Raw genomic sequence first — 26,333 nt, 5'->3', positions numbered from 1 at the left:
AATCATTATTTTGTCAAAAAAAATTGTACTCCTCAAATTTCAGAAATAGTGTTGTGATGTAAGGAAGAAAACCACTATAAAATTAGAATATTATCAATTATTCAGATTCCTCAGCCAGTGGTAGTTGAATTTGGATATTTTCATGTTTTTCATATTTTCATTTTTCATTTGTTAGACCACTGCAAACCAGCTGTCAATGGCAAAAAATATTTCAAATAAATCAAATGAATTCCGGATGAAATAATTCTTAGTAAGACTTTTCGTATTGTTTTACATGCACAGAGGCATCATCTCTAATTATTGCATCATGTGCCATTAGTATAGCTAACTGTGATAAATCACCGAAATCAGTTACACGTGGACGTAACATCGCATAATGGGTGTCAGGAGAATTGTGAAACCACAAGTCGCTTCTGATTCGGTTGATTATTCATGAACAGTACTATATAACAATATGTATCTATTTATAGATATAATATGAATAATTATTCATTGTAAGTTATTTTTGTTTGTTGAGAGACAGAATAAAATAATTTGGTACGTAGATAATATAAAGGGTAGCTAACTTATGAATGATTTTGGTTTCCAATATAATATTCTATTTCCCCCCAACAATCTCTTTGAGACCTGGATGAATTTATTCTTTGGGATTGAATACAAAAATTGGTCGCACTGAGTTTCCAACATCTCCTTTGAATTCAAATTTTCCTCAAGCAAGAATTTAGCTTAAAAATCTGAAGAAATAATTATCAGACGGTCTAACATCCGAGCTAAGCGCTGGATGTGGTGGAAGTTCAACACCACCAAGTTTGTAGATCTTATTTCCTGTAACTATGGCAGTATGTGATTTAGCATTGTAAGAGAACCTGCTTTCGGTTAACTAAACTTGTATTGTATGTATTGAAACCTCGTACATTCGCATTACGAAGTAATACCTCTAATAATCTTTAGAATTAGTCGATTTAAGAGGAAATGAACTGATGAATTGGGAAAAAATTGAAGACATCCAGCAAATACCAGAAACAAAACGAGATATTGAATATGAACAAGAACAAGAGTTCAAGTGGTGCAATTATACGAATGCAAATTTAAGTTCTATTGGCGCCACATCGAAAGATCTACGTTCAAGTGGTACACAAGTTGATACGGCGCCAAGAAACTTCACAACTTGGGAAAATATACAAAAGAGACACGAACTGTCAGTAGTCTATTTAACAGTTCATGGCAGAATAAGTGAATAACTTTGATTGATTTACAAGTCCCTCCAAACATAGATATTGAAGATAATTAGAAATTATTGGCTCTTTTTTGTTCCTTCTTTATATAATTTTGAGAAGAAGAAGTCAAACTTTTTTGTGATGTTTGAAATTCACATTGCCTTATTCGAAAAAATATATCTTTATCACTGAATTATCAGACATACTCTAAGATCAATATAATTGATTTTTCAGTGCATTTTTCATCCAATAGCTTTGTAACTAAATCTCATAGCCTATATCATTCTAGTGAGAGTTTTTTCGAGAGGATTACATGATTTGAAGTTAAAATGTATCTGTATAGAAATAGATAGAGAAAAAATACTTTTCAAGAACTTCTTCATAATAATATAAATGAATGGAATCGGACAATAGGGTTAACGGTTTACTTCTACAATTTAAATTGTCAATATGACTACATCAAGTTGAGTTTTTTTCTTTTGACATATATAATTATTATCTAAATTTGTATATGTTTAAAATCTCTTCTTTATCATCTACATTTATGATTTTGAACAGTCTAGAACTGAACATTAAATAAGTTGAAAATGGTAATTGTTGAAGTGAAATCGTATATCTAGATAAATATATATGAAGTTTTGCCCATTCAAACAAAAACTCTTGTGAAGTTTTGCATATAGGATCAGCTGTCTGAGAAAAATTCAATCTCACGCAAATTACTTGTAAAATCTCGGAGGCAAAATTTCAAACCATGTATATTCTCAGAACTTTAGTACTGTTCAGAGCAATAAAATCTGTTCATTGCCTAGATTCAAGTTGTAGGTAAAGTTAAAGTAATTTCAAGAACTAGAATATTTGAAGATATTGCACCAATTTTACAATTTGGCAGAAGTTGTTCGCTGCTCTATTAGATATTTGATGAGGAGCTTCTCAATACAGTTTTGGAACTAAATGTGGTGTTTGCGACATATGAAGTGATATAAGATACGTCCTAATAATATGATGATTCAATCTTCTTTGGCTTGGAGTGTTCTTAGATTTTTCACTGGATTTATTTCATTACTTGGAAAATGTCTGTCAGTATGCAAGTTCACGAGTAATTAAAATATGGTATGGCAACTCACCAGAAGCAAATGCAGTTGTTCCAGAATCACCTGAAACAAAAAAAATATAAAAGATTCTTCCTAATAGTACTTTCACAAATCCTGAAATGATGAAATTTCATGAAATAATTTATTCAAAATATTTGAAGGTTTGGTTAAAATAAACTGTTATCAGTTTTTTTATGAGTAATAAATTTTGTACCATCCACTCAAATTTTCTTAGGTTTCCTTGCTAACAATGCGCAGGGCAAAACTTTCACGACATCACAAAGAAACGTTAAAAACTGTGAAAAAAATTAATTGTCTCTTTAAAAACAGAATTAATACAAAGCGAAACCAATTCTACTATTATGACTGTCAAATGGGAAAATCAAGTACTATAGAAATGATGGAAATGAAACTCAATTTCAGCGATAGACAATAAAGTTCGAGGACATGTAATATCAAGGAGACCATTTAAACGGAATCAACTAGAGGAATAAACACTGAAAATATTTGACTCTCAAACAAAGCGATGATATTTCACGAAGCCAAAGGAAACAAAAAAAAATACAGCCCGAATATTGAAGCTTTTAATTCCTTTCATCCATGAGGAATATTAATCTTTATATATTCGATAACAGAAGTTAATATTAAACAGATATTACAAGCTTGTGACTTATTACAAGCTTGTGAATTGAATGTTCTCAAAAATTGATAACAGGTCTAATTTTTGACAGAAAAAATAAATGAATTTTTCACATTATATCTGATATTAAAAGGTTCAAGCAAAACGTCGAGTAGGGGTGTGTTAACAAATCCTTGCCATGCGGAAAGATCATGAAAAATGGATTTATCCAACCATTCCGAATATGGAAAATCGGTGGTTGGACAAAGGACAATTACAAGAAACCATGGTAAAGAGAGGTGCATTCGAGTGGAAAGTGTGTATGGAGGAATTATGAAGTTTTAAAGAACTTCGAATCATTCCAGATAGTCAAGCTATCAATGCCGAGGCATATACTGGGCATTTGATGCGAATGTCGGAAGTTTTATGAGGAAATCTCTAGGTTTAGTTAAGTGCTGAGTTCTCTTACAACAAGAAGATGCTAAACCATATACTACAAAAGTTAAGCGGAATAAGATCGAAGAACTTGGTTAAAATTTATTTAGATCCTTGGTGAAATTCCTGAAAGGACAAAATATAAATCGAAAGGAGATGTTGGGAATGCAATGCGACAATCCCCAAAGAATGGTTTAACCAAGGTCCCGAAGATATAGCGGAACGTTCCAGAATATACTACAGGAAAAACATGTAAATACGTGTAAAAAGGGGGAAATCATCAAGACAAGACAATGAAAAAAGTTTGCCAAAATACAATAAATAAATTAATATATGAATAACAAAAACTCACATTTTTTTTATAAACAAACGAATACCAAAAGTTAACTCCCTATGAAAAATCGCTAGTTACCTCCAATTAATGGACGTAAATTTTTAAAAAATTGGGATAGTACTTTATTTCATATTGATCCCTCATGAATCGTCATCTAAAAAAATAACAAATTTTCTAAACAATAAATTTGAAACCGAGATTTAAAAAAATGTAAAACTCAAAAACAGCCTCAGAATTTGTTGTCATATTCAACATAATACTTGAAAATTTGCAACTATACTATAACTATAATAATAGTGCAGCTCACACTTGTCATAAATTACTTTTTAACAACAGTGCACATCTCGATATGCTCAGAATCTCTCAGTAATTCGCGTTCAGTGTAACAACCACCCAAATTATAAGAGTTTTTCAAATTTATATGGGCAGGTTTTTTAGAGAAAAATTATTCTATCATGGTCACAAAAGACGAGAAAAAAACTTTCATATTAATTGTTACAACAGATGTGGAAAACTCATAGATGCAAACCAAAACGCGGAAGTTTTTAGTGGCCGAAAATCTGTCAGAAATCTGTCACGAGTACCACGAGTAAATTCAGTCCAGGAAATTCAAGGTATAGCAAAAGTGATTATACAACGAAAAATGTGTGAATGATACTTTAGTTACCAAGGAGTAAGGAAAATCTCCAAGAATGAATGTCAATGAAGTCAAGAAGCCCCAGAATATCGAAACGTTTTGTATTCTTGGTGTAATTAATATTGTGGAAGCGAAGCATGGTTAACATTAACAATATTGTCCATTATTATAACTAAATAAATACTTTGGAAATGCATTAGATATTTCAAGAGTCAAATATCATTGTTAAGAAAGTGATCTAGTAATTTTAATGATAATTACCACGTCCTACCACAATCTTTCGGTTTTAGATTCTTCTTTATTCAACTCATTCTTTCTTCTTTCCATGCCTTCTCCTAACGGAGGTTGGCGACCACTGCTTTAAATGCTTCTCTATCTTTTGTTATGTGAAACAATTCTGGCACACTCATATTCGTCCAGTCTCTCACATTCCTTAGCCACGACTTCTTCTTTCTCCCGACACCCCGTCTACCATCTACCCTGCCTTGTATAATTGTTTGCAGAAGAGTATATTTGTCTGCTCTCAGTATGTGACCTAAGTACGCTGTTTTCCTTTGTTTTATGGTCCTTATCAGTGTTAGTTCTCTGCCTATTCTGGTTATCACTTCTGCATTTGTTGTTCTTGCAGTCCATGGGATCCAAATGATTCAAATGATTCAAGCTTTTTTGTTATCTGAGCTTTCAGCTTTCAACTCCATATAATAATACGGACCATACGTAGTAGTGTACAAATCTTAATCTTTGGTTTAGAGATAGATTTCTATTGCATAGCAGGGCTTTATACTTGGTAAAAGCCTTTCTTGCCATTTCGATTTTACTTTTGATTTCTCCGTCCATATTTAAGTCAGATGTAATTCATTCTAAGTTACAATATTATTAATTGGATAAAAACGAAGATGAAACTATACTAAACTTTTTAAGGTTTGTGGTTTTATCAGACCTATTATTTCATTTATTTATATCTATGTTCTGTCTATTCTTATAAACAAGCATACTTCAAGATAAAAATAAGCATTCTAGTAACAATTTGTACTTAGTTCATGTTGACATTTATTTCGAAACATTCAAATTAGAGAAGTTTAGAATGTGGCAAAAGTTTGTCCCACAATATCAGTTACTATCCTTGGTAGAAGCTCTCAATTTTAATACTAAAAGTAATAATTACTTCCAACGTACACCAAAACCGTAGTATCAGCAAAATGAAGTGATACCAGTCCAGCATCTAGCAACATCTGTCAATTTATCAGATCAGAAATTCAAAATATAGGGAAAGAGTACCATAAAGAAGTTTACCAAGAGATATATGTAAATAGTTAATTATATGTGATACTGTATTCAAGATGTTCTTATTCAAGATAATTAAGTAAAAAATGGAATTTTCGAACTGATATGCGTAGATAAGTTTCTTTTTTCAGTCATAATTTCCTTACAATAAATGACGTCCCTGTTCATTGCTCTCTAATATTACATGAACTCCGACTATTTCTGAAGTACTGTAATTTATGATGTAACATAAAACGCAGCCCTTTATGCTAAAACTCCGCACGCCTTATTTTAGCCCATTTTACGGGCAGCACTCTGCATACACATCCCGGGATAATTTCGTTAAGAAAGGCATTGGAAACAATGATCCGGTAAGAAATGCGCAGCGCCCCCTATAATACCTGTACGCTGGGTAATGTATGGCCTCGACAAAAAGCCTTCCCAGCCAGCCAGGCCTAGGTCTTTGTTTAATCAGCCGACAGGGTGTTTTGTGCGATTGCAAAAAGGTCCCTTTTCGACTGAAATGAAAGTTTCCGGTGTGTTAATTTGAAAACCACGGATACTCTAAGTTTGAAGTTTTAGTCGGAGTTTTTATTGCTAGTGCGGCAGATTCACGTAATTGTGTGGGATATAGTAAAGTTACCTCAATAAAACACAACTATATTACTGTTCAATTAAACTTTACATCAATGACAAATGATATCAATAACAAAAATAATGTAAAAAAATTCAGATTATGTTTTCGGTGACTAATTAAAAAATATCGAAAAATGTTCAACAATATCTAAAATCTCGATAGAGAGTAATAGAATGGCACTTAATTTAACTACTATGGAATAATTAAATAATCAAAAGTACCTAAATCTCAAATTTTTTATTTGAATGAGTGATAACAAAGAATTTTTTCTGGCACCTCCAGAAGTATCACTGGATAAAACTGTAAAAAAATATATCATCCTTGATTGAGAATTTTTCAATGGGTTATTTCGAAGAATTAGAGAAGAAATTGAAATTATCATCTACATGGATACTTTCAATTCAATTATTGAATCAGTTTTAAACATAAATCATAATGTTGACATATCAAAATATCCAAGTTGCTCGCTTTAGTAAATCTGAAAGATATTCTCGAACGAAACATCTGATAATCAATCACTTTTTCTAAAAGTATGTATTTATTAAATCACAGGATTGAAATTTTTCATGAATTTTAAAAAGACAAGTCATCTCAAACGTAATTTAATCTCTAAATACTCGAGAAGCTTTAGCCCAGTGATGTAAACAGCTGGTTGTAAAAGTTGGTAGTTGGGGTTAGAATTCAATCCGTGACTACTTCTCTCTAGTTTGTAATTAATTCTTCAACTGTTAATTGTTGAATTATAGAGATTAATGATAATCGAACTTATAGGAGTACGCCGCAAATGGAATAAAAATTGAAACTATTCAAAATTAGAGCATTATTAATGAAATTAAAATGAAGAGAGAAGCTAGAAAATTTTATTAATTACTTATTTGTAATTTCTAATTCCATTCAAAATAATAACTACACAATTATGCCTTTTATATTGACAACACTTCAGCAAGATTGTAACTTTCACGCTAATTCATACATATAAGAGAAAATTACTGAAGAAATAGAAAAAAGTGGATAGTGGTAGATGTGGAAAAATGTGTAAATTGTGAATTAAATCATGACATAAAAATCATGTGAAACAAAACAATACTATAGAGGGTGTCTCATAGATAATGTCCATTTTCAATGTTATCTTTGTTTATTGAATTATCATACTAAAAGACAGCCTTGATATTCGAACTATTCTATTAACTCAACGTTCAGCTAGATCTTCGGGACCTTGGTTAAACCATTCTTTGGGGATTGTCGCATTGCATTCTCAACATCTCCTTTCGATTTATATTTTATCCATGCAGGAATTTCACCAAGGATCTAAATAAATTTTAACCAAATTCTTCGATCTTATTTCGCTTAACTTTTGTAGTATATGGTTTAGCATCTTCTTGTTGTAAGAGAACTCACCACTCAACTAAATCTGGATATTTCCTCATAAAACTTCCGACATTCGCATCAAATGCCGAGTATATAATTCGGCATTGATAGCTTGAATATCTGGAATGATTCGAAGTTCATTAAAACTTCATAATTCCTCCATACACACAAGACTTTCTGCTCGAATGCATCTCTCTTTACCATGGTTTCTGGTAATTGTCCTTTGTCCAACCACCGATTTTCCATATTCAGACTGGTTGGAAAAATCCATTTTTCATCATCTTTCCGCATGGCAAGGATTTATTTACACACCTCTACTCGACGTTTTGCTTGAACCTCGGTTAATTCGTATGACTCTATATTGAATGGCAATATATGATATAATGGAACGCTGCTTTCCTTTTAACGATCTTCAACTGTCAAAACTACACTAATGAGTCGATTGAACCAACGCTATGCCAACACTCATTGTGCCATGCCACGGCTGCTTCGAACTTTTGATTTCAATAATGTTCTAGCAATACACGAATTTCATACTTCCTGCACTCCATACTGTTTATGATAAAAACGTACTGCGTCGTCCATAAATAAAGATAATAGCGTCAGAATTCACTCATATGAAATTTTAAAACCATAGTCAAAACTAGTTCACTCTGAGGAGATCTAGAAGTTAATACAGATACCATGACAATGTATAGTATCAACACCAGCAATCATTGAAATTCCTGTTTACTACAAGTACAGCAACAATTACGCTGTCTCACGATAGTAAACATTGTAACCTTCGTATCGAAGATGATAACTATATCATAGAAACGCTAATCAAATCATGTAATTATGTGATTGTTGATATTGGTCTGGTGACAGTGAACAGTATCAGTATTTCAGAAAATACCATACCGCATACTGAGAATTAATATCATAAATTAACTATCTAAATATTTTCTTCAGTGTATTGACGCTCACTCTATGATAATTAAAAATAATTTACTGATAAAATTACCACAAGTGCATGAAACGGAATAAATGCATGAAAAAGAACTTCGGAAATTGCGGAACTAGATATACTAATTCTACCTTAACTGTGCTTTCCACTAATTGAAACTATACATCTCAAAAGTGTTCATCCTTCGATAATACAAAATCTATAAATTTATGGGCAGTACTATTACTGATTTCGATTGCTGTTAATCAAGTTATTAATTGAATTATCTAACATATGAGATTATGAATTAATAAACGAATATTGCGAATTTTCGATTCAATTTCCCGTAACCTGGTGACTCCTCTTGATTCGTTCATTATTTCGATTTCCGCTCGTATTAACAGAAGAAATATGCAAACAGGATTTACGACTTTTAATACCGAACGAATATCAGATTACCTAGAAAAATCATGGAAAACAAATTATAGTTGAAAAATGTTTGATATATTGCATTGAGAAGTTTCAAGTGAAGATTTTATTTATTATGTATAGTTGAAAGCTCGATATACATATATTTTAGTTACGTTGCTTAAAAAAGAGGTTCACGCAAAAAGGTATCTTAGCACTGGGATTTGCCAGTCCCTGAGATATGAAATCGTAACAGTTTCTAGTACTTGCATTATAACTCGGACCCTTCAAGTTGCCGGGATTATGTCCACCTCAACATATCATCACATTGCTGTGTTCCGTAGAAAAATGTTTTCTACGTATCTACCTTATCCTCTAACGGTCATGGTGGGCTCACAGGCAGAAGTTGAGCAGTTCATTAAATAACTTCGTCTTTTAATTCTCGCCTGGAAAGACGGTGAAGTGGATCGGAAGGAAGATACAGAACCTTCATTTGTGGCTGCTCGAGTCGTTGGAATTCTGTATATTGTGTCCAAAATTTTACAGCGACATTGAGGATAGTTTGGAGCAACATTTCAATGACTGTGTAATATTTCGATTTGTATCTTTAACCTTAAACAGCCTGCCTCGCTCATGCCGATAATAGGGCATCGTTCCAAATGGATAAATTGGACAAAATGTTGATGTTATCGTGTTATCGGAAATTGTGAGAAATAATTTGAAAAATTGATAGTTAATTATGAAGTGTGAAGGAGAAACCAACAAAATACGGGTTATGTTTATAATATAAGCTTTATTTGTATGAAAATTAACAACAAAAATGATAAATAAATTATGGAAGTTAGTATTTAATTCAAGTACATAGTAGTTTTCATTCAACATTCAAAAACGTAGCAATCCTTAAAAAATTATAATTTGCTTTACATTATTTCAAATTTTCCAAAATTTGGTTTCTTTTAACCGAAAACCTTTAAGAATATCAAAATTGCCACATAAATTATTTTTGATAGATATAATTTTTTACCCGCTTACAGGATCTGTAAGCGAGAAAAAATTATAGATAACGCCATATAGTTATATATCCAAAATGTGTGACTAATTCGAATAATGTGAGTCGCAGACTAATGCTCCAATCACATACATATTTTTCCTACTAGTGAAAATTTTTTCAAAATACAGAAGTTTGAAGGTAATTTTCCTCATAAAATATATTATATATTTATTAATATTTTGAACATTTTCATCAAGATTAGAACAAATTAACAAAACCTCTCTTCGGTATATATAAATACCACCTAAATATAATTATTATTACATAAGTAGAAAAATAGAAAAGGGCATCAGCATGCACCTGGGACCTCCCGCATGTGAGTCTCATACTCCAGTCACTACACTATGAAGATCTTATTATTACGTATTTTTGCGTATTACTATTTAAAGTATTTTCTTCACGCACTGGTGCGTGAAGTAAAGTTTTACGCACGATAGTAGTCGTAATAAAGCAGAAAAGATATTTTGATGAAGACTGAAAGTAGTCGGAACATCAAAATTTGTATCTATCTTTAAAATTATTGAAAAAAAAAACGGTAATTTTATGCTTTCGTTTATGCTGCGTTTTTCAGCTCTAGAAAATCGAAAACTCATCCTATTTCGATGAATTTTCTTTTAAAATCTTTTCTACGGCCAATTTACGAAAAAAAATTATGAGAATAAAAAAAATGAAAACTTATATTGGTCTCGGGGCTTTAAATGTTCATGAAAATGCACTCATTCACGTATAATTATTGATAACTTTTTCCAAATAATCAAAGATGTATATATATATATATATATATATATATATATATATATATATAATCGTTTGTACCTTTTTTATTAAGTAATAATCAAAGTTATGTGATCAGAAATTACTTATTGTAATCAAGTGTACAATATTAAAAGTTAACTTTGAAAAATTGAAGATTTTCACCATTAAAAAAATGGTAACTTACTAAAGTTATTTAGAGATAAAAAATGGATGAACGAACATTTTTCATTTTTTTTCCCAAAATTGTTTTTTTTTGTGTAAATTAAGAAAAAAATACATGAACTCCTTTTGATGCTTCGTAAAAGAGTTATGAACGATTATATGCGAAGAAGTGCGTTTATTATCACATTTAAAGTCATAAAACTATATGAAATCTCCAGTTGTGATATTTCCCATATTTTTTTTCATTCCGTAGTAAAAACGAAGATTTGAAATAAATCATTGAAATTGAAAAACGAGGGGACCGCGAAAGTATACAATTACCAAAAAAACTAATTTTATAACAGAAAAGTACTAAAATCCTAAAATCAAGACGATTTAATTTATATATATATATATATATATATATATATATATATATTGAATTCTATGAGTTTAAAAAATTTTACAAGCTTTAATAATATCAAAAATAATCGGAAAGTTTTCCACGGTTAGGATTATGAGCAACAGGACTAGGGTCACGGGTTGAAACGTGTTGGAATTTTAAAAATTAGATGTTTCAGCTCCCACTTTGGAGCCATTATCAAGAGAAGGGTGGGAATAGGGTGGTTATTCGTTCATTGGTAAGTGATCCGATTCCATGTTTCCAATCAACGAATCAACCCATTTTTGGTTGACTCCAAGGCCGCAATCTGCCTACTCATTGGAATTCCACCGATGAAATGAAAAGCTGGAACAAAAAAATGAAAAAAAATATGACATGATTAAAATGATCAATCATCAACATATATATGCGAGCGGTTTCTTATTGGGAACGTGGCAATGAAACACCAAAGACGACTCATTCTAATATATTTACCGAGCTTTCGAATACTAAAATTTCTACTATATCACTATAAAATTACATTTTTTACAGTATTTGGTGCACTGTTTCTGAGTATCAGGGAGATATAATTAATAATAAAATATTCATAAGGAGATTTATTTCCTCAATACATCAATTTATGCTTTTTAATATATCGTGTTGTTTGTGCCAAAGATAACCATTATGTGTTACGCCACCACAATTGTAATCTTTTATAAGCCTCCAATTATTTTCTTCTCGACAATAACCTCCAATATAAACCCTGCACAATTGTTTTAAATTGTTGACTTTATTTTGTCACCGTTTTTTTCCAATACGCAATTTATTAACAGTTTAATTCGAAGAATCAAATTTATCCTCGTCAGTTATTCATTGTCACTCATTAATTTCATTTATGTAGCAGGTGAAATACTTCCTTTCCCATATTTTTATGTTTCATTGGTTGGATATTCTGATTTCATTTATAATTTCCACAATTCTATATTTATTTGAATGGAAACTCGAAAATATATAAAACAAAGGGTTTATTTACAATGTAATTAGAGTCTTTGATAATTTTGTATAAAATTCATTTGATAATTTTCTGAACTTAATAAATTGGCTTAAAATCATTCAAATATGGCGGGTAGTAAACGTTTACTTGAAATTACAATTTTTATGAAAAAATAGATTGACGAGAGGATGAAAGTCAATCAAGTAGTTGTATTAATCGATAAATCATATCTATCGAATTCTATGAATGAAAATTTGAATACGTAATTATCTACTCTTTCTGGTAAAATAATATTTGTATAATAAGAAAAAACCGACGAAGAATTTTTATTCTTATTTTTATTCTTAATTATCTGTTGGTATAGGCATTGAGTTAAAAATGTGAGAATGCAGAGAAAATATTAAAATTCAAAACAAGGGATTCATTATAACGTGACTTCTCGTGATATTCTTACTAACTGTTATGGAGATTAGAACAAACATCTGAAGCATCTTCAACACGTTCAATGAAATCTAACTTAATATATGTGTATTTAATTGGCCACAATCCTTATTCAAATGAAGGCATTTCCTAAAGCGGCACGGACGCCAACTCCCGGAATTTCCGAACTCCCCACCTGATTGTTTGGCGCCTGGAACACTTTCTGGCACCGATTTATTGTTTCTCAAGATTTATATTATCCGTGATAATTGTTTTTGTGTGTTGCTTTGTTTTGGATAGCCCAATCTTCATGTCTTTGTCTGCGATTCACTTGATTTATTGTTTTGCATGTTAGCTAACTTAGTGTTCTTTCGCGTTCCGAATTTTGGAATAGGATCTATTGAAACCACAAGTTTACAGAAATCGATTGTGTCACTAGAGTGTGATCTTTAGAAATACGGGAAGTGATTTCTTGCTCATTCTGTTTCCATCTATTTATGTTGATGGCATTTATAGGTATAAATAAATCAGGTACCGTTTTAGGAAGCTCACTGATATTATTCGAAAATTGTTGATATACTATAAAAAACAGAAAATTTCTCCACTGTCTCCCATCGAATTCACATTTTTCCGGTACTGGTCACATATAGTTCAAGAGTAAAAGTATCGAATGAACTTTACAAAAATTCTGAATTTATTTTACATATATACTTTGTTTAACAGTTCCTGTCACTTGCTGACATCTATTTAAAATTATATTCATATTTGTATTTTTTCTCATATAGGTGCTACAATAAAATATTAATAACTAAACTAAATAATTTTCCAAAAATTGAGTCCCATGAAATTCTTTGTCTATACCTGACGCACATTTCGATAACTATGTTTTCGTCTTCTGAAGGTAAACTTCTCTCTAAAGACGATAACTTGGTTATCAAAATGTGCCTCAAACAGTGTAATTATGAGTGTTGGTGTAGTTGTAGTGTGAACAGTGTGTTCAATATGAATATTATCAACGGTTTCAGATGTAAGAAATTTTTTTACACTGGATCAAAATGTGGATGTCAAAGCTTAACAGTGACGAAACTGACGTCGAACATCTTGGACTTGCTAAGTTAATAGATAACCACTGTCAGTTCTTCCCAAAAAACTTTACCTCCTACCACTATAACCATTGAAAGATCTTACAACACCCTGCGTCGAGTAAAAACCTGGTTGAATAAAGGCTTTCTGGGCTCTGTATGTTAAGTGTCCACAGAGATTTTGTGAAAAATGGTAAAACACAAAAAAATACACAATTTTTGTGTATTTTTGAGAGTAAATATATGGAAGGTTTAATTTATTGTGTTTTTCCCCTCCTAGGATTGACCCTTTCGGCATCCTTGATTGAAATTCTGTAGCAATTTTGATCACATCAAACATGATATTTTCATAAATCAAAAGAAACCATTTATATTAAAACTTTCCAGATATTTCATTAAACAAAAACTCAAAAGAAATATATTTTTAAACTTTTTCTTAATTTCAATCAGAATTATTTAACACATCAAATCTCCTTTTTTTCACAAGTCAATGGCATAATCACGAAACTAAATTAAAAATGTTCCAGGTTGCTTGCAGAAAGAAACTCAGTCTCTGGATATATATGCCCGATTGCACGTGAATACTACCTTCAGACTATTCCAGATATCTTGATAATATTGTAAAGTTTTTTGCATGAAAGAATCTGTTTCCAGAGAGCTGCACATTTAGGACGACTGCGACATCAGAAGCAAATAAAATATCTTGTCATTTAAAATATTAGTATTGAAAAATAATTTTTCAACAACACAATTCAAAGTCACTAGATTCTAAGGAATACTTATGAGGAATCCTGTTTGAATTTTGCACAATTCTCTGTTATTACTTCTTTATTTATTCAATATACTTAAAAAGTTTATAAAAATCAAATATTCAAATGATATTATCTAGTCGAAGTTGAAGATTAAAAGAAGTTCCTTCGTCGTGCATTAACAATGTTAAAATCATAAAAAGAATTCCACGTAGAGATTTCAGGAAGCACGAGCGATTTTGCGCGAATTCAGCGAATGTTACAGTTGGGTCGCCAAAAATATGTTTCTAGAATATCTAATACCCGCTTGCACTATCAGCATAGTAACGTTTCTTTTCATTTTTTGTCAATTCACAAATTAATTGTATAATCGAAATCCGCTTTGTGACAGTTATTATTTCTGAATACATTATAAGAAAAATAGCCTTCATCCATCTGTTGAATACTTGAATTGAATGAAAAAAAAATATTAATAAATTATAAACGATCACAATTATAAATTAAAATAATTTCGTGATTAATGACCGACTGGTTCACATAATTTGAAAAATTAATATTGATAATTTATTTATCCCGCTATAATACTTAACAACAAAAAATAATCTAAGCTCTAGTTCATTATCAAATAAAAATTTTGAAAAAGTACTAAAATTTCTCACTCCTGATGTTAAATAAAGATTTGAAACAATGACATATCTTTACAGAAATACGAGGATTTCGTGATACGCTTCTATATTCACCAGTTTGTTTAAAACTTTTCAAAATTAACCAAAACATGCGAATCAATCCAATATACGAAACTACTTCTGAGTATGATACATGAAGATTAAACAAGTATAAAAAAATACGGCAAATTATTGAGAGTAAGACGGTGATAAGATTTGTATTAATCTCCTTCAAAGTAATTGAAAGCATGTTTAGAAGACTTCTTTCAAAATAGCTCCGTGTCCTCAATGTTAGGAATTATGTCAAAATATTTCCAATCCATTACCATTTTTAAATTTCTAAAGGGTTAGTGTAGCGGATATGGACAGTGAAGACTTTTGGCTACCAAAAACATTCGAATCGAAAGCAACTTGGGGGACACCCCTTTGTCATGATAAAAAAGAGCCATTGGTTCATATTTTAGATTTAATTCTTCGCACATTGTAGGGCTTGATGCCAATTTTTAGTGATGGACCTTTTTACGGCAAGATAGACTAAATAGCTGGATAAATCGTATATACAAGCACTACGACCTGAAAAATCTATTGTGTCCCTCTTTTGTTCGAGTTGCACTGGACATAAGTATATGTTACAGTTTCTTTGTAAGAATGCGTAGGTTGTTTTTACTTTGGTGTCATAGGGTCCAAGAAAGTCTTTCCCAAAGCCAGATATCGATTCCCATTTGAGAGTTTCCTATTTTCTTGAGTAATCTGATTGTCCACTGAAAACTTTGAATTTCTGTCTAAGAATCATAATCACAGATAGGTTCAACATTTCTAGAGTTTCTTCGGCAGTTTTTTAATTTGGAACTAAACTTGAAGTTTATGTGTAATTCAAAATCCATATTTCATGACAGACATAGTCTCACTGAAACGGTTATAATAGCAGAGTGATAAGCCTTAACAGACTCAAACTTGTCCCTGCTGGTCACAGCAAATAAGGGCTTGAGACATAATATTTCAAATAAATGCGGTGTGAGTAATCGCTGATTTAAAATGTTATTTACTGAATAACTCGCATATAACTATGATCTCGATACCTTCTATAACAAAAAAGCAACAAATAACATACGACACAGTTTCGAGGGTGATGAAAACTTGTGGAAGGAAATATACTTATACAATCATGAGGATTGTAAATAACTCTAATGACCAAATTAGTAAGCAAATATTGGATTATTTTATATATACAAAGATTACTAGATTAGATATCATTATGGGTATAATATTTGTTTGATAGCTTTGTAATAACAGAAACATTATAGCTTGATTAAATTCCATTAAACGAAAGTAACCTCAATTAGTATTTTATATTTATGAATATTATTGTTATAATCCACAGATTAGTGTAAATAAATCATAGCATGGAGGTCAGTTCATGAGCAGACGACCTATCTTATATTAAATATATATAAAATTTTACACATATGTTTATTTATAATTTGATATTATCTAAGAACACGCTAATTATCTTGACCATTCCTACAGAAACCGATAAGTTGCTGTTTCCTCGGAATCACAGTGTGAGAACCTCATCAGCATTTTACATTAAATAAATTAAAGTCGCCGCAAAGCCTCGTTAAAAAAATTTATCCTCGTCCAACCAAAGCTATATGAGCATCACTTGAATTGACTGCGCTATCCAAGCATCGCAAATAAGCCAATCAATGCTTTCCTCCAAATACGTTTGTAAAATTTCTCTAACTAATGATATTCCTGCAGAATTAAAATATAGCTGTACATTTTGCTAAAAACAAAACCTCAAAATGTTGTCTTTATACAAAAGGATCTTGATCTTGAGTTACTACATAGATATTATTCAATGGATCGTTAAAATACCACATATAGAAACATCCCTCACATTCTGTGTAGCACATTCTCCCCGTATAAAAAATGTATTTAATGAATCAGCAAGTTGTTTTTGATTCACACTGATTAACCCAAATAAACTACAGATAATGTAGTGTCCATATGTAGCGTTAAAAAATTTACCTGCGTTTCTAAGGGAATTATTACCTCTGGAGAAGAAATATGAAATAAGTTGATTCCTGAGCTCCAAAATCAACTTCTAAAATCTTCATTAAAATAATACATACGTTAAAAATCTCAATCAATCTGACACTAAAAAAAAAACACCGAAACCAATTTGAAGATGCTCTAAATTTATACTAAACTTGAACTACTCGATAAAAGTTATCGTAAGCTGTATTGTATATATACCTGCTTAAGAAATAATTATCAGTTAGCTAAAGAAAACTCACCTTTATGTCAGATATGGCTAACACGCCTTGAAAAATTTTGTGGCCCGTGAAATTTATCAAATATTCCCATGAAAAATTTATTTTTGTACCATTAGAATATTCTGGAATGCCCACAGGGAATTCCTATTATTAACAAAGTAATCGCAACAAAAATTATGATTCTAATCTAATTTGGCCAGCAAGATCATTTAGGTTGGCCACCCCTGTTGTAGAGCATCTGTTACTTGATTGATTGATAATTTAAAAAGAAATAAGACTCACAGCAAGCGAAAACTTACAAACCTCTTCTTTCTCTAATTGGAGAAGAAGTGTTATCTCAAACAAATAAACTTAATATCTAAATTCAAATATTTGTTATTATAAATCTACCAACTACTAAGAACTATAAACAGGGAAAACATCTACACTATGATATTAACATTTTCCCTACTAATAACTAATTAGTATTTAATTTAGGTTTATGTATGTTTGAATAAAAAAATTATAATGGTCAATATAATTTATTTCTATATATAGGTAGTCCAGTACAACGTGGTATAGACATCACTTTTTTATTTTAAGCTATAGTTTTTTTTAGATCGATTATTATTACATTTATAAAGCCTAATCCTAAATCCGAGAGCTTATTTGCCCTTTGTATGAAGCACAGATCATTCCAATATTATAGCCAGTTTATTGTGTGAATCGATCAAAATTGATTCAAATGTGTTATCCAATCTCTATGATGCTATTTTATCACATATAGCAGAGATTTTTCCAGATTTTTAGATTGGTAATGGGACCTGAGAGCTCTGAAAGATACTAACATAACCATAATGGTGCTCTCAAAATCGGTATAATAGTATTTGACCTCCAAAAAAGCTTCTACTGAACCTAATAGTAGATCCATCCAAATCACCATTAAAAAAAGTAAACGTTGATATGTTTTTTCTACTTAATACTGAATTCACAGGTGAAATATATGACCATACGTACTTTTCAACGAACTCTGCCGCAGTTTCGCTTAGTTTAGCTATTTACATCTACTACCCAATTTATATTTTTACTCCAACAATAAATTACCTAAAGTAAATGCGCCACTTTCATCTAATTTATGGTATAAAACAATGGTTGTACTGTATGCCCCTAATCAATTGTTTCAAAAGTGTCTGGATTAGTATGAAGACGCTTTTGCGTGTCGGAAACTTTATAAACCTCGTCGCGAAATACAGCACGCAAACTTGAATAAAATTACCATGCTACACCGAAAAATAATTAAAGAAAACGAAATAGTTTAGTTAATCAACATTTCAGGTTGGGAATCGCTTGTTATTTACTACTTTTTCATAAGAAATATTAAGAACATTTTCCATTGTACTGTTGCGTTGGGGCATTGTTAGTAGTTTTAAACTTAATTCAAGACTTATGCATTATAAAAAATAGCACATATTGTGATATAAATTTTTTGTCATCATTTAGTACAGTACAATGGAAAATTTCTCGTTCTGACATTGATACTCAAAATTCAGTGATCTTTGAGCTAGAAAGTGTTTTTGTTTCTGACAAAACCCATACATGCCCAAAGAACTAACAGTAAATAATAATTAAAAAAAGAGTTCAGAAACATTATCGAGTCACTAAGTGGACACAACTATCCTCATGCAAATATGAGTATCGAATGTCAATAATTTTAGGTGATTTATATTGTCGTATATATGTAGTTTATTCCTCCATTATCGGATCCGATTGGACAAGGAATCTGTGTTACTTCGTATATTGTAAGTGAAATAAGGAGAGTTCACAATCCGATAGGAAATCAACGCCTTTGGTTGAATTCATCATCTGAGCTAATATTCTGATAACCTACCGTATTAGTTTATAAATCAATTTATAGGGTTATTGGAGCATTGAAGTTTGACCATTGTGAAGAGACTGAATTTTCAAATTTAAATAAAGTTAAACGAGAATAACCGTCAAGGTATTAATCACATTGCTATGCTATGCTAGAATAAAAAATATGTTCTGGCGACTTGTAAAGAGTATAAATTGTGAAAGAATTTCTTCTTGAATGTTTATCGTAATTGGTGATGAGAAAAACAAAGCCAAACCCAAAAGAAACCTAACTTTGATCTAATATACGTGGTTTTTGTTTTAGTCTTGCATAGCTGATTCATGGTCCGGTTAAAAGAGTCTTATTAATTTGTACAAAACATGTCTATCATTGTTCTGTACATCAAAATATTTTACTTATCCCAAAACAGAAAGAAGAATGTCTCTAGACACTCCATGACAAATTTCGACTTAATGTCTATTACTTTTGTATACATTTCAAGGGATTTCACTGTTAAATCATTCTTCTTACTAAATTTGCTGTTAGTTATCATAGTTGTATGTATGAATTAGGAGTTAGCTCTAGGACTTTGACGTTGATTGAAGAATCACCAAACTTACTTCTTTTATTTTTTGTTTACTTGATATTTTGAATTTTAATGAATTTTCATAAGACAATAGATATCAGTCTTCAATCATTTGATAGTAATAGTAATAGATCTTGATCACTTCCCGCTTCTGACTTCCACTTGAGAGAGAAAGAACATTTAGTTGCGCTCGTATATAATGACAACACCGTATGTCCCCATTCTCTGGAAACATAACTACTTATTTGCAAATTAGAATTAATAGGTGAAACCAATAAACACATCAACTATCAATTTGTGAATGTAGCTACAACTCTTACTGATTTAATAGTATAAATCATATATCAGTAAGTTTATTGGTGAAGCAGCATCTGTTCTCAAATTATTTATTATTATTATTATTCGCAATTTTACGATTTTAATTATATAGTTCAAATCGTTTTGGAATCTAAAATTCCGTTTCCACTTGTATAAATGAATGTTTAAAGGTAAATGTATTCGTAGTTAGGGTAGGTAACGTTTATTTGAAAATGAAATTCGGTCTTTCGCAAAATTTTTGCACCGCTGCAAAAAGTAAGATTTCTCAAATTAGCTTGCGTCGGCTTTTCCTCTCTCTAAATCCTGAACGACCGCTGCATCGAAAATGATAAATTTGCGGTAGATCCTGTTGCATCTTTTTTGTCTAGATAAATATTATACCATTATTTGGATAAATAATAGAAATTCCTTTCTATTCATTAGTTTATAGTAGAAAAATCAGATCGAACTGATCTGTAGTAGTGAAGTTAATATGTCAAACATTCTTTTGTTGTCTTTCTATACCAAACTTTCCACAAAATTATTGAAGTATGATCAATAACTGCAACAAAGCCTATAAGGATATTATTATTATGAATTATTCAACGCTGTAGAACTTTCGAACGATCTCCTGAGTTCCATTTGAAAAGCGCGATAAAATTTACGAAGTAAAAATCACCATATTAGCATCGGTTGTGAGATATGAAAACTTAATGAAAATATTTTGGACATCTTTAAATGAATAGGGAAATTTGAGTTATATTTTTGTTAAACATAGGCTAAATCTGGGATAGATGCCCAGCCCCTACAAATGTGCTTGTAAAACAAAAGGGATAAGTATAATACTTGGATAAAAACTACCACTTTGGAAGAATATTCAAAATTGTTAGTTGCGGTTAAATAAAATATACGTTTTGTATAGATTACTGTTATTTTGATTATTAGCTATATTGAACTACATTTTTCTCTAAAAAACGACGGTCTCTTCTCGTTGTCAATACACAATATCAGGTACTGGGAGAGGTACAGGTACTACATATTAAAAATTTGAGTTTACTGCGAGACGGCATATTACAATGCAGAGAGTAGTTGATTTTCTTCTTATTCATCCATTTCTTCATAAAGTTACTATCAATTATGAGTTATTTATGCATAGGACAAAAAAATGTGATTTTTCGAAATAGTTATTCTAATAATCTATTCCGCACGAATATGACAGCTTAATTTATTAAATAATGAATGAAACTAAATGCTAAAAAACTAATGATAAATTACAGATTAATTTCAACGTATCATCTATTATCATGAATAAGTAGTTAGAAACGCTGTACGAATAAATTATAGCGTAGTAATTTCAATGTAAAACAGGCAATTATTCACTGGCAAGGAGTATAATTAAAATCTTAACGTGCACAATTTTTGAGACAACCAGGTCATCACTTATTTTATGTTCTCGTTAAAAACTCTTTATATAGTTACTTCGGAGGTTTATTATCTAATAAAATATTAAGATGCTCTCTTACTTTAGACGGGAAGAAAAAGATAAGGATTTTCCAATGTGATACATAACAAAGCAATTAATTTCAAAATATACATGAATATCTATCTCTATCCTAGAACTGTAATTGAGAGAAAATAATTTTTGCTGCGGCTGAAATTGTGCATATGATGTATTAAATCCAAAGTCGAAATGGTACCGGGTAAGTAAGAGATGATTTTTTTCTCTTTCGGATCGAGTTTTATCACTATTCTGTCATGTAACATTAGTTCGTGTTTGTTCTCTTCATGAAATAAGAGAACATTCTAATCTCTAGTGCAAGTAAAGCTGAAATGATTACACATGATATATCTATTGATTTGGATGATAAAATTATGAAAAGGTATGAGTAGAATTTATTCCATAAATGGAAAATAAAATTATGCGAACTAATAGTTGCTACTCTTCTTCAGAAACATTGTCTTTAAGCAAAACAATATTGAATAAAACTATAAGATATAATGTCTACTCAACAACAAATAATAATTTTGATTCTTGCGATTGTTTTTTTTATTTCCAATTGTGTCAATAATAGCTTTGTCAGGCGCTAGTTAAAAGCTCTATAAAATGAAATTGGATGATGAGACAACCTTGTTAGTAAAAATACTAATGTTAAAACAAATATCGAAAAAACTTCATTACATCAAGCACGAACATATCATACGCCTACAAATATTGAAATGAGTCATAAGTGTCATAACTGTGTAATTAATATTCATAAATAATGTATTCACAAGATCTATCGTGATATATCGTCAAACGACTAACGCGGTTTTAGAACTTAAGCCACGATATAATTCTATATAAAGATGAAGGTTGTTATGCCTTACTACCGTTTTTACATACATGCAAAATAAATATAAAACACTGTACATTTTAAGAAATACATTTTTATTTTTGATTTTTCCATGCCGAAGTTATTGGCAGGAAAAATTTATAAATTGTTGTTGTAAATTGTTGCGTAAATATGAGTAGATTCAATAGAAAAGCAAAGTTTTTATTACCAAAATTTTATTTTCTTATGCTGATGCTGATAATATCGTAAATTTGATTTATTCGTGCAATATTTATTTAGAGAGATAGATTCTACACAGATGGTTCGTAGATTTTTCCACTGTGACTTCTCCAGGTCTACTGTGTTACTCTATGTCTAGATTACATGCTAGAGGATCCTTATTACGAATTTTCCCGTTAGTTCCTTGCCAGTGTCTATTCCAAGACTTGTACAGAGAGAAACACACTTTTGATAAACTGTAACAGTCACACAGAATGTGATTCCCTTAGCTTATAATGCTCTGTTAACAACTCACAACAGCTCTTTGATCTGGTGAATCTCTCGACTATAATCTCACCCATTTTTGGTAACTGCATTGGAACAGTTTTTTTACCTCGTAACTGCGAAATCATTAGAATAAAAAAAGCTTGATGATTAACTAACCAGGAATCAAAAATGTGCAGAAAACATTGTAAAGATACTAAATGAACTGCTGTTCTTGAATACCTTGCAGCAACAATAATCTCTACTGACTCAGAAATATATTTCTAACAGAAAGAGAATAGCAGAAATGAGTGTAAACTGAGAACTCAGTAAAAATACGGATAAACGTGTATTATATAACATTTTATGGAATAGACGTAAACCAATCTGAAAAATTGGATGTACTGTATTAACATGTACTTTTTTAAATGAAATAAATATTCATTTATGTAGATTCGGCATTTACCCGATTGAAATGGAAGCTCAAATTACTCTCAGTAGATTGAGGACACAGAGACGAACGAATTAGTTTGTAACTTTTAAATTAAGTGGAACAATTGATATGGACGCAGCCGAATTAAAACAACCAAAGATGTAGACTGGAGTAAATTGAAAACAGCCCTTAAAAAAAACTGTAAAAATGAGATAATAGCACTTTTCGTGAAAAGTATCATTTAACTTACTACGGCAAAGAAAGTTCCCGGGTTTTCTCTTTTAAATATTAACTTCACCCTTCTCAAATCGTCGGCTTAATCAGAACAAATACTTTCGGCATTTTCAGTTCTCCAATTTTCTTTTCCATTTAAATAATAAATTTGAATCCTTCTCGTTTCATGCTATTCTAATGTAGATCAAACATTGGCAATGAGCCTTCAATTCATTAATATTTATCATTTGTTTGTCTACAAATCGCTGTTGTTTGGAAAATATGAGTTACTGTATTTAAAATATATAAATATAGATTGCTTATAATGAGGACGATACTTATGTAGGCTGTATACTGAATACATTTTGTTGATGTAACTCGAGGAAGGCATAAAATTTATAAAGAATTCTCGAAAATAATAACGAGCAAAGTTTTACATCAGTTTAAAGAGTCGTTAAGGTACATTGATATTTAAATGCTATATAACGTAGAACGAATCAATTTTTCAATGTTGAAGAGTTTCCACATGAGTCTTTTTATTTATTCCAAATAATGTTGCTTCCCTTTCTTTCATATCTGTTATTTTATGAAGTTGTACGCATTGTCGCAAATTCTGTTTCGGTTAACATAATCTTAATTATATTACGATCTTGTCTTGTAAATAATAAATATGTAGTACCCCCGCTTCGGCGCTCTTGGACCACAATATTAAAAGAAATCGGTTTTGGTAATTATACACTTTCACACGGTCACCTGGTTTTTTGGCTCTAGAAAATCGAAAAATGGATGGATTTTAATGATCTTGGTCTCAAAATGTTCCATTTTACGGCGGACTTATAAAAAAAATACGAAAATTAAAAAAAAAATAAATATTTTTCACAGTTTCATAACTTTAAATGCAAAAAAAATGACTTTCTACATATAATCCTTCGTAACTGTTTCTGACGTCGTGGAATCAAGTTCGTATATTTTTTTTCGCAATTTACATAAAAAAATGAATATTTTGAAAAAAAAAGTTTTTCTACTATTTAATGGTTAAAACTATTAAAAACCGCAAATTCAGCCACTACCCCCGTGTTTTTCATAAATTCGTCGTAAAATGGAACATTTTGAGACCAAAATTATAAAATTTATCTATTTTTCGATTTTTAATGGTCCAAAAACTATTAACATTGAAGAATATAGTACGAAACTATTCACGAAAATTGATTGTTTTTCATCGATTTCATTTTAAGCTATAAAAACTGAAAAACTCATTCTTTTTGGATTTTTTTTTAAATTGTTTATTAATTTATGTAGAATACAAAAAAATATAAGAACTTTATCTGATAATGAGATAATTTTTTGTAAAGGATTATTTTGCAAAACCGTTTTTTTTACGATTTAAAACAGTAAAACTATGAGAAATTTTCATTCCAGCTATTTCTACTAATTTTTTTTTAATCCGCCGTGAAATGGAACATTTTGACACCAAGATCATTAAAATCCATCAATTTTTCGATTTTTTAGAGCCAAAAAACTAGGTGACCGTGAAAGTGTATAATTACCCCGATTTTTTTTATTTATTACAACCCGATTCCTCGCCCCATGCCTCCCACTTACTTCAGTCTTCATTTTTTTCCTCTGTAGACCACACGGGTTTTTCGATTAAGCTTATAAATTATAGAGTAATTATCGTGTTTAACAATTAAATATTTTTATTATTACATTAAATGGCGGGCGGGGGAAAGAAGAGATCCAGAAGATCTGGAAATAGAGGATCGGATAGTACTGAGATAAAAACAATGCTTAAATCAGAAATGCGAAGGTTAATTGCGATTGAGCTAAAGCAAAAGCATTATCGTCGTTCACCAAACCATTCCTCGGAAGATTCACAAAGCAGTAGCCGCTCGGATTATACAGACGAGCTTAATTCTGATTGCTCGTCAGCGAAGGAAAATGTATTCGAAGTCGAAAATAACAACTCTAATCCAGTAATCGCAGGTAAGCAAACTACGTTGAGCAAAAAAATGTACCAAGAATGCTCATAATTTATTTAATTAAAATATCTACTAGAGTAACATGAGTACACAAACTTGAAATTTCCTAGAGTGGAAACTGACATGGTTCACAACCTTGGAATTTCCAAGAGTGGAAAGTGACGGTTCACAAGCTCGGAATTTCCTAGAGTGGAAAGATCCTAGGAGATAAATCAACTTGAGTTTAGAGTAACTCATGCTCAAAAATAAACCTATATTATATTATTTTTTTTGTCTAGAGTGGCTAGATGGTTTATGACTTTTTTCTCTGTGTTAAGTACCACACGACCGTAGCAGACTCAAAAATATAATTGACGATCTGAGAAATTTGAGTAGGGAGAAAAATCGAATAGCTACAAGAGCCCAAAGGACACAAAATCCAGAAGAAAAAAGGAGAGTCAGGGAAATGGAGCAGGAAATTCAAGAAAAATTACAGGAACACAGGAGCAAGGAATGGAACAGATCCAACCTCATAAAATCATAATAAAAAATCAGAGCGTTTGGAAACATCTGCAGTAAATAGATCTCAACCTCTTTTGGTTCTACCTTTCCTTGATGATGATCCTCAATTATGTATAGCTAGAGCGCTTAAAAAAACTGAAAATTTAAGAAACTCTTGTGATTGGCCTTTTATCACTTTTAAAAAACCCCATAGAAAAGCATCTGCTTCTATTATCAGTCGGTGGATCAAGAACATGCTGGAAAAA

The 26,333-nt window shown here is 30.9% G+C and overlaps 1 protein-coding gene across 1 annotated transcript in view; it reads right to left on the bottom strand.

Annotated features, from left to right (window-relative positions):
• LOC130451619 (hemicentin-1-like) overlaps nt 1-26,333 on the bottom strand; it is a 321,757-nt gene that overhangs the window by 185,486 nt on the left and 109,938 nt on the right. The window contains exon 3 of the mRNA XM_056790757.1: nt 2,342-2,371. Coding sequence (XP_056646735.1) covers nt 2,342-2,371 — 30 coding nt within the window. The remainder of the gene's footprint in view (nt 1-2,341; nt 2,372-26,333) is intronic.

Source organism: Diorhabda sublineata, chromosome X (assembly GCF_026230105.1).
Source record: "Diorhabda sublineata isolate icDioSubl1.1 chromosome X, icDioSubl1.1, whole genome shotgun sequence".
NCBI classification, from domain to species: domain Eukaryota; kingdom Metazoa; phylum Arthropoda; class Insecta; order Coleoptera; family Chrysomelidae; genus Diorhabda; species Diorhabda sublineata.
The sequence above is the reverse complement of the archived record's forward strand: the minus strand, read 5'-3'. Positions and strand labels throughout refer to the sequence as shown.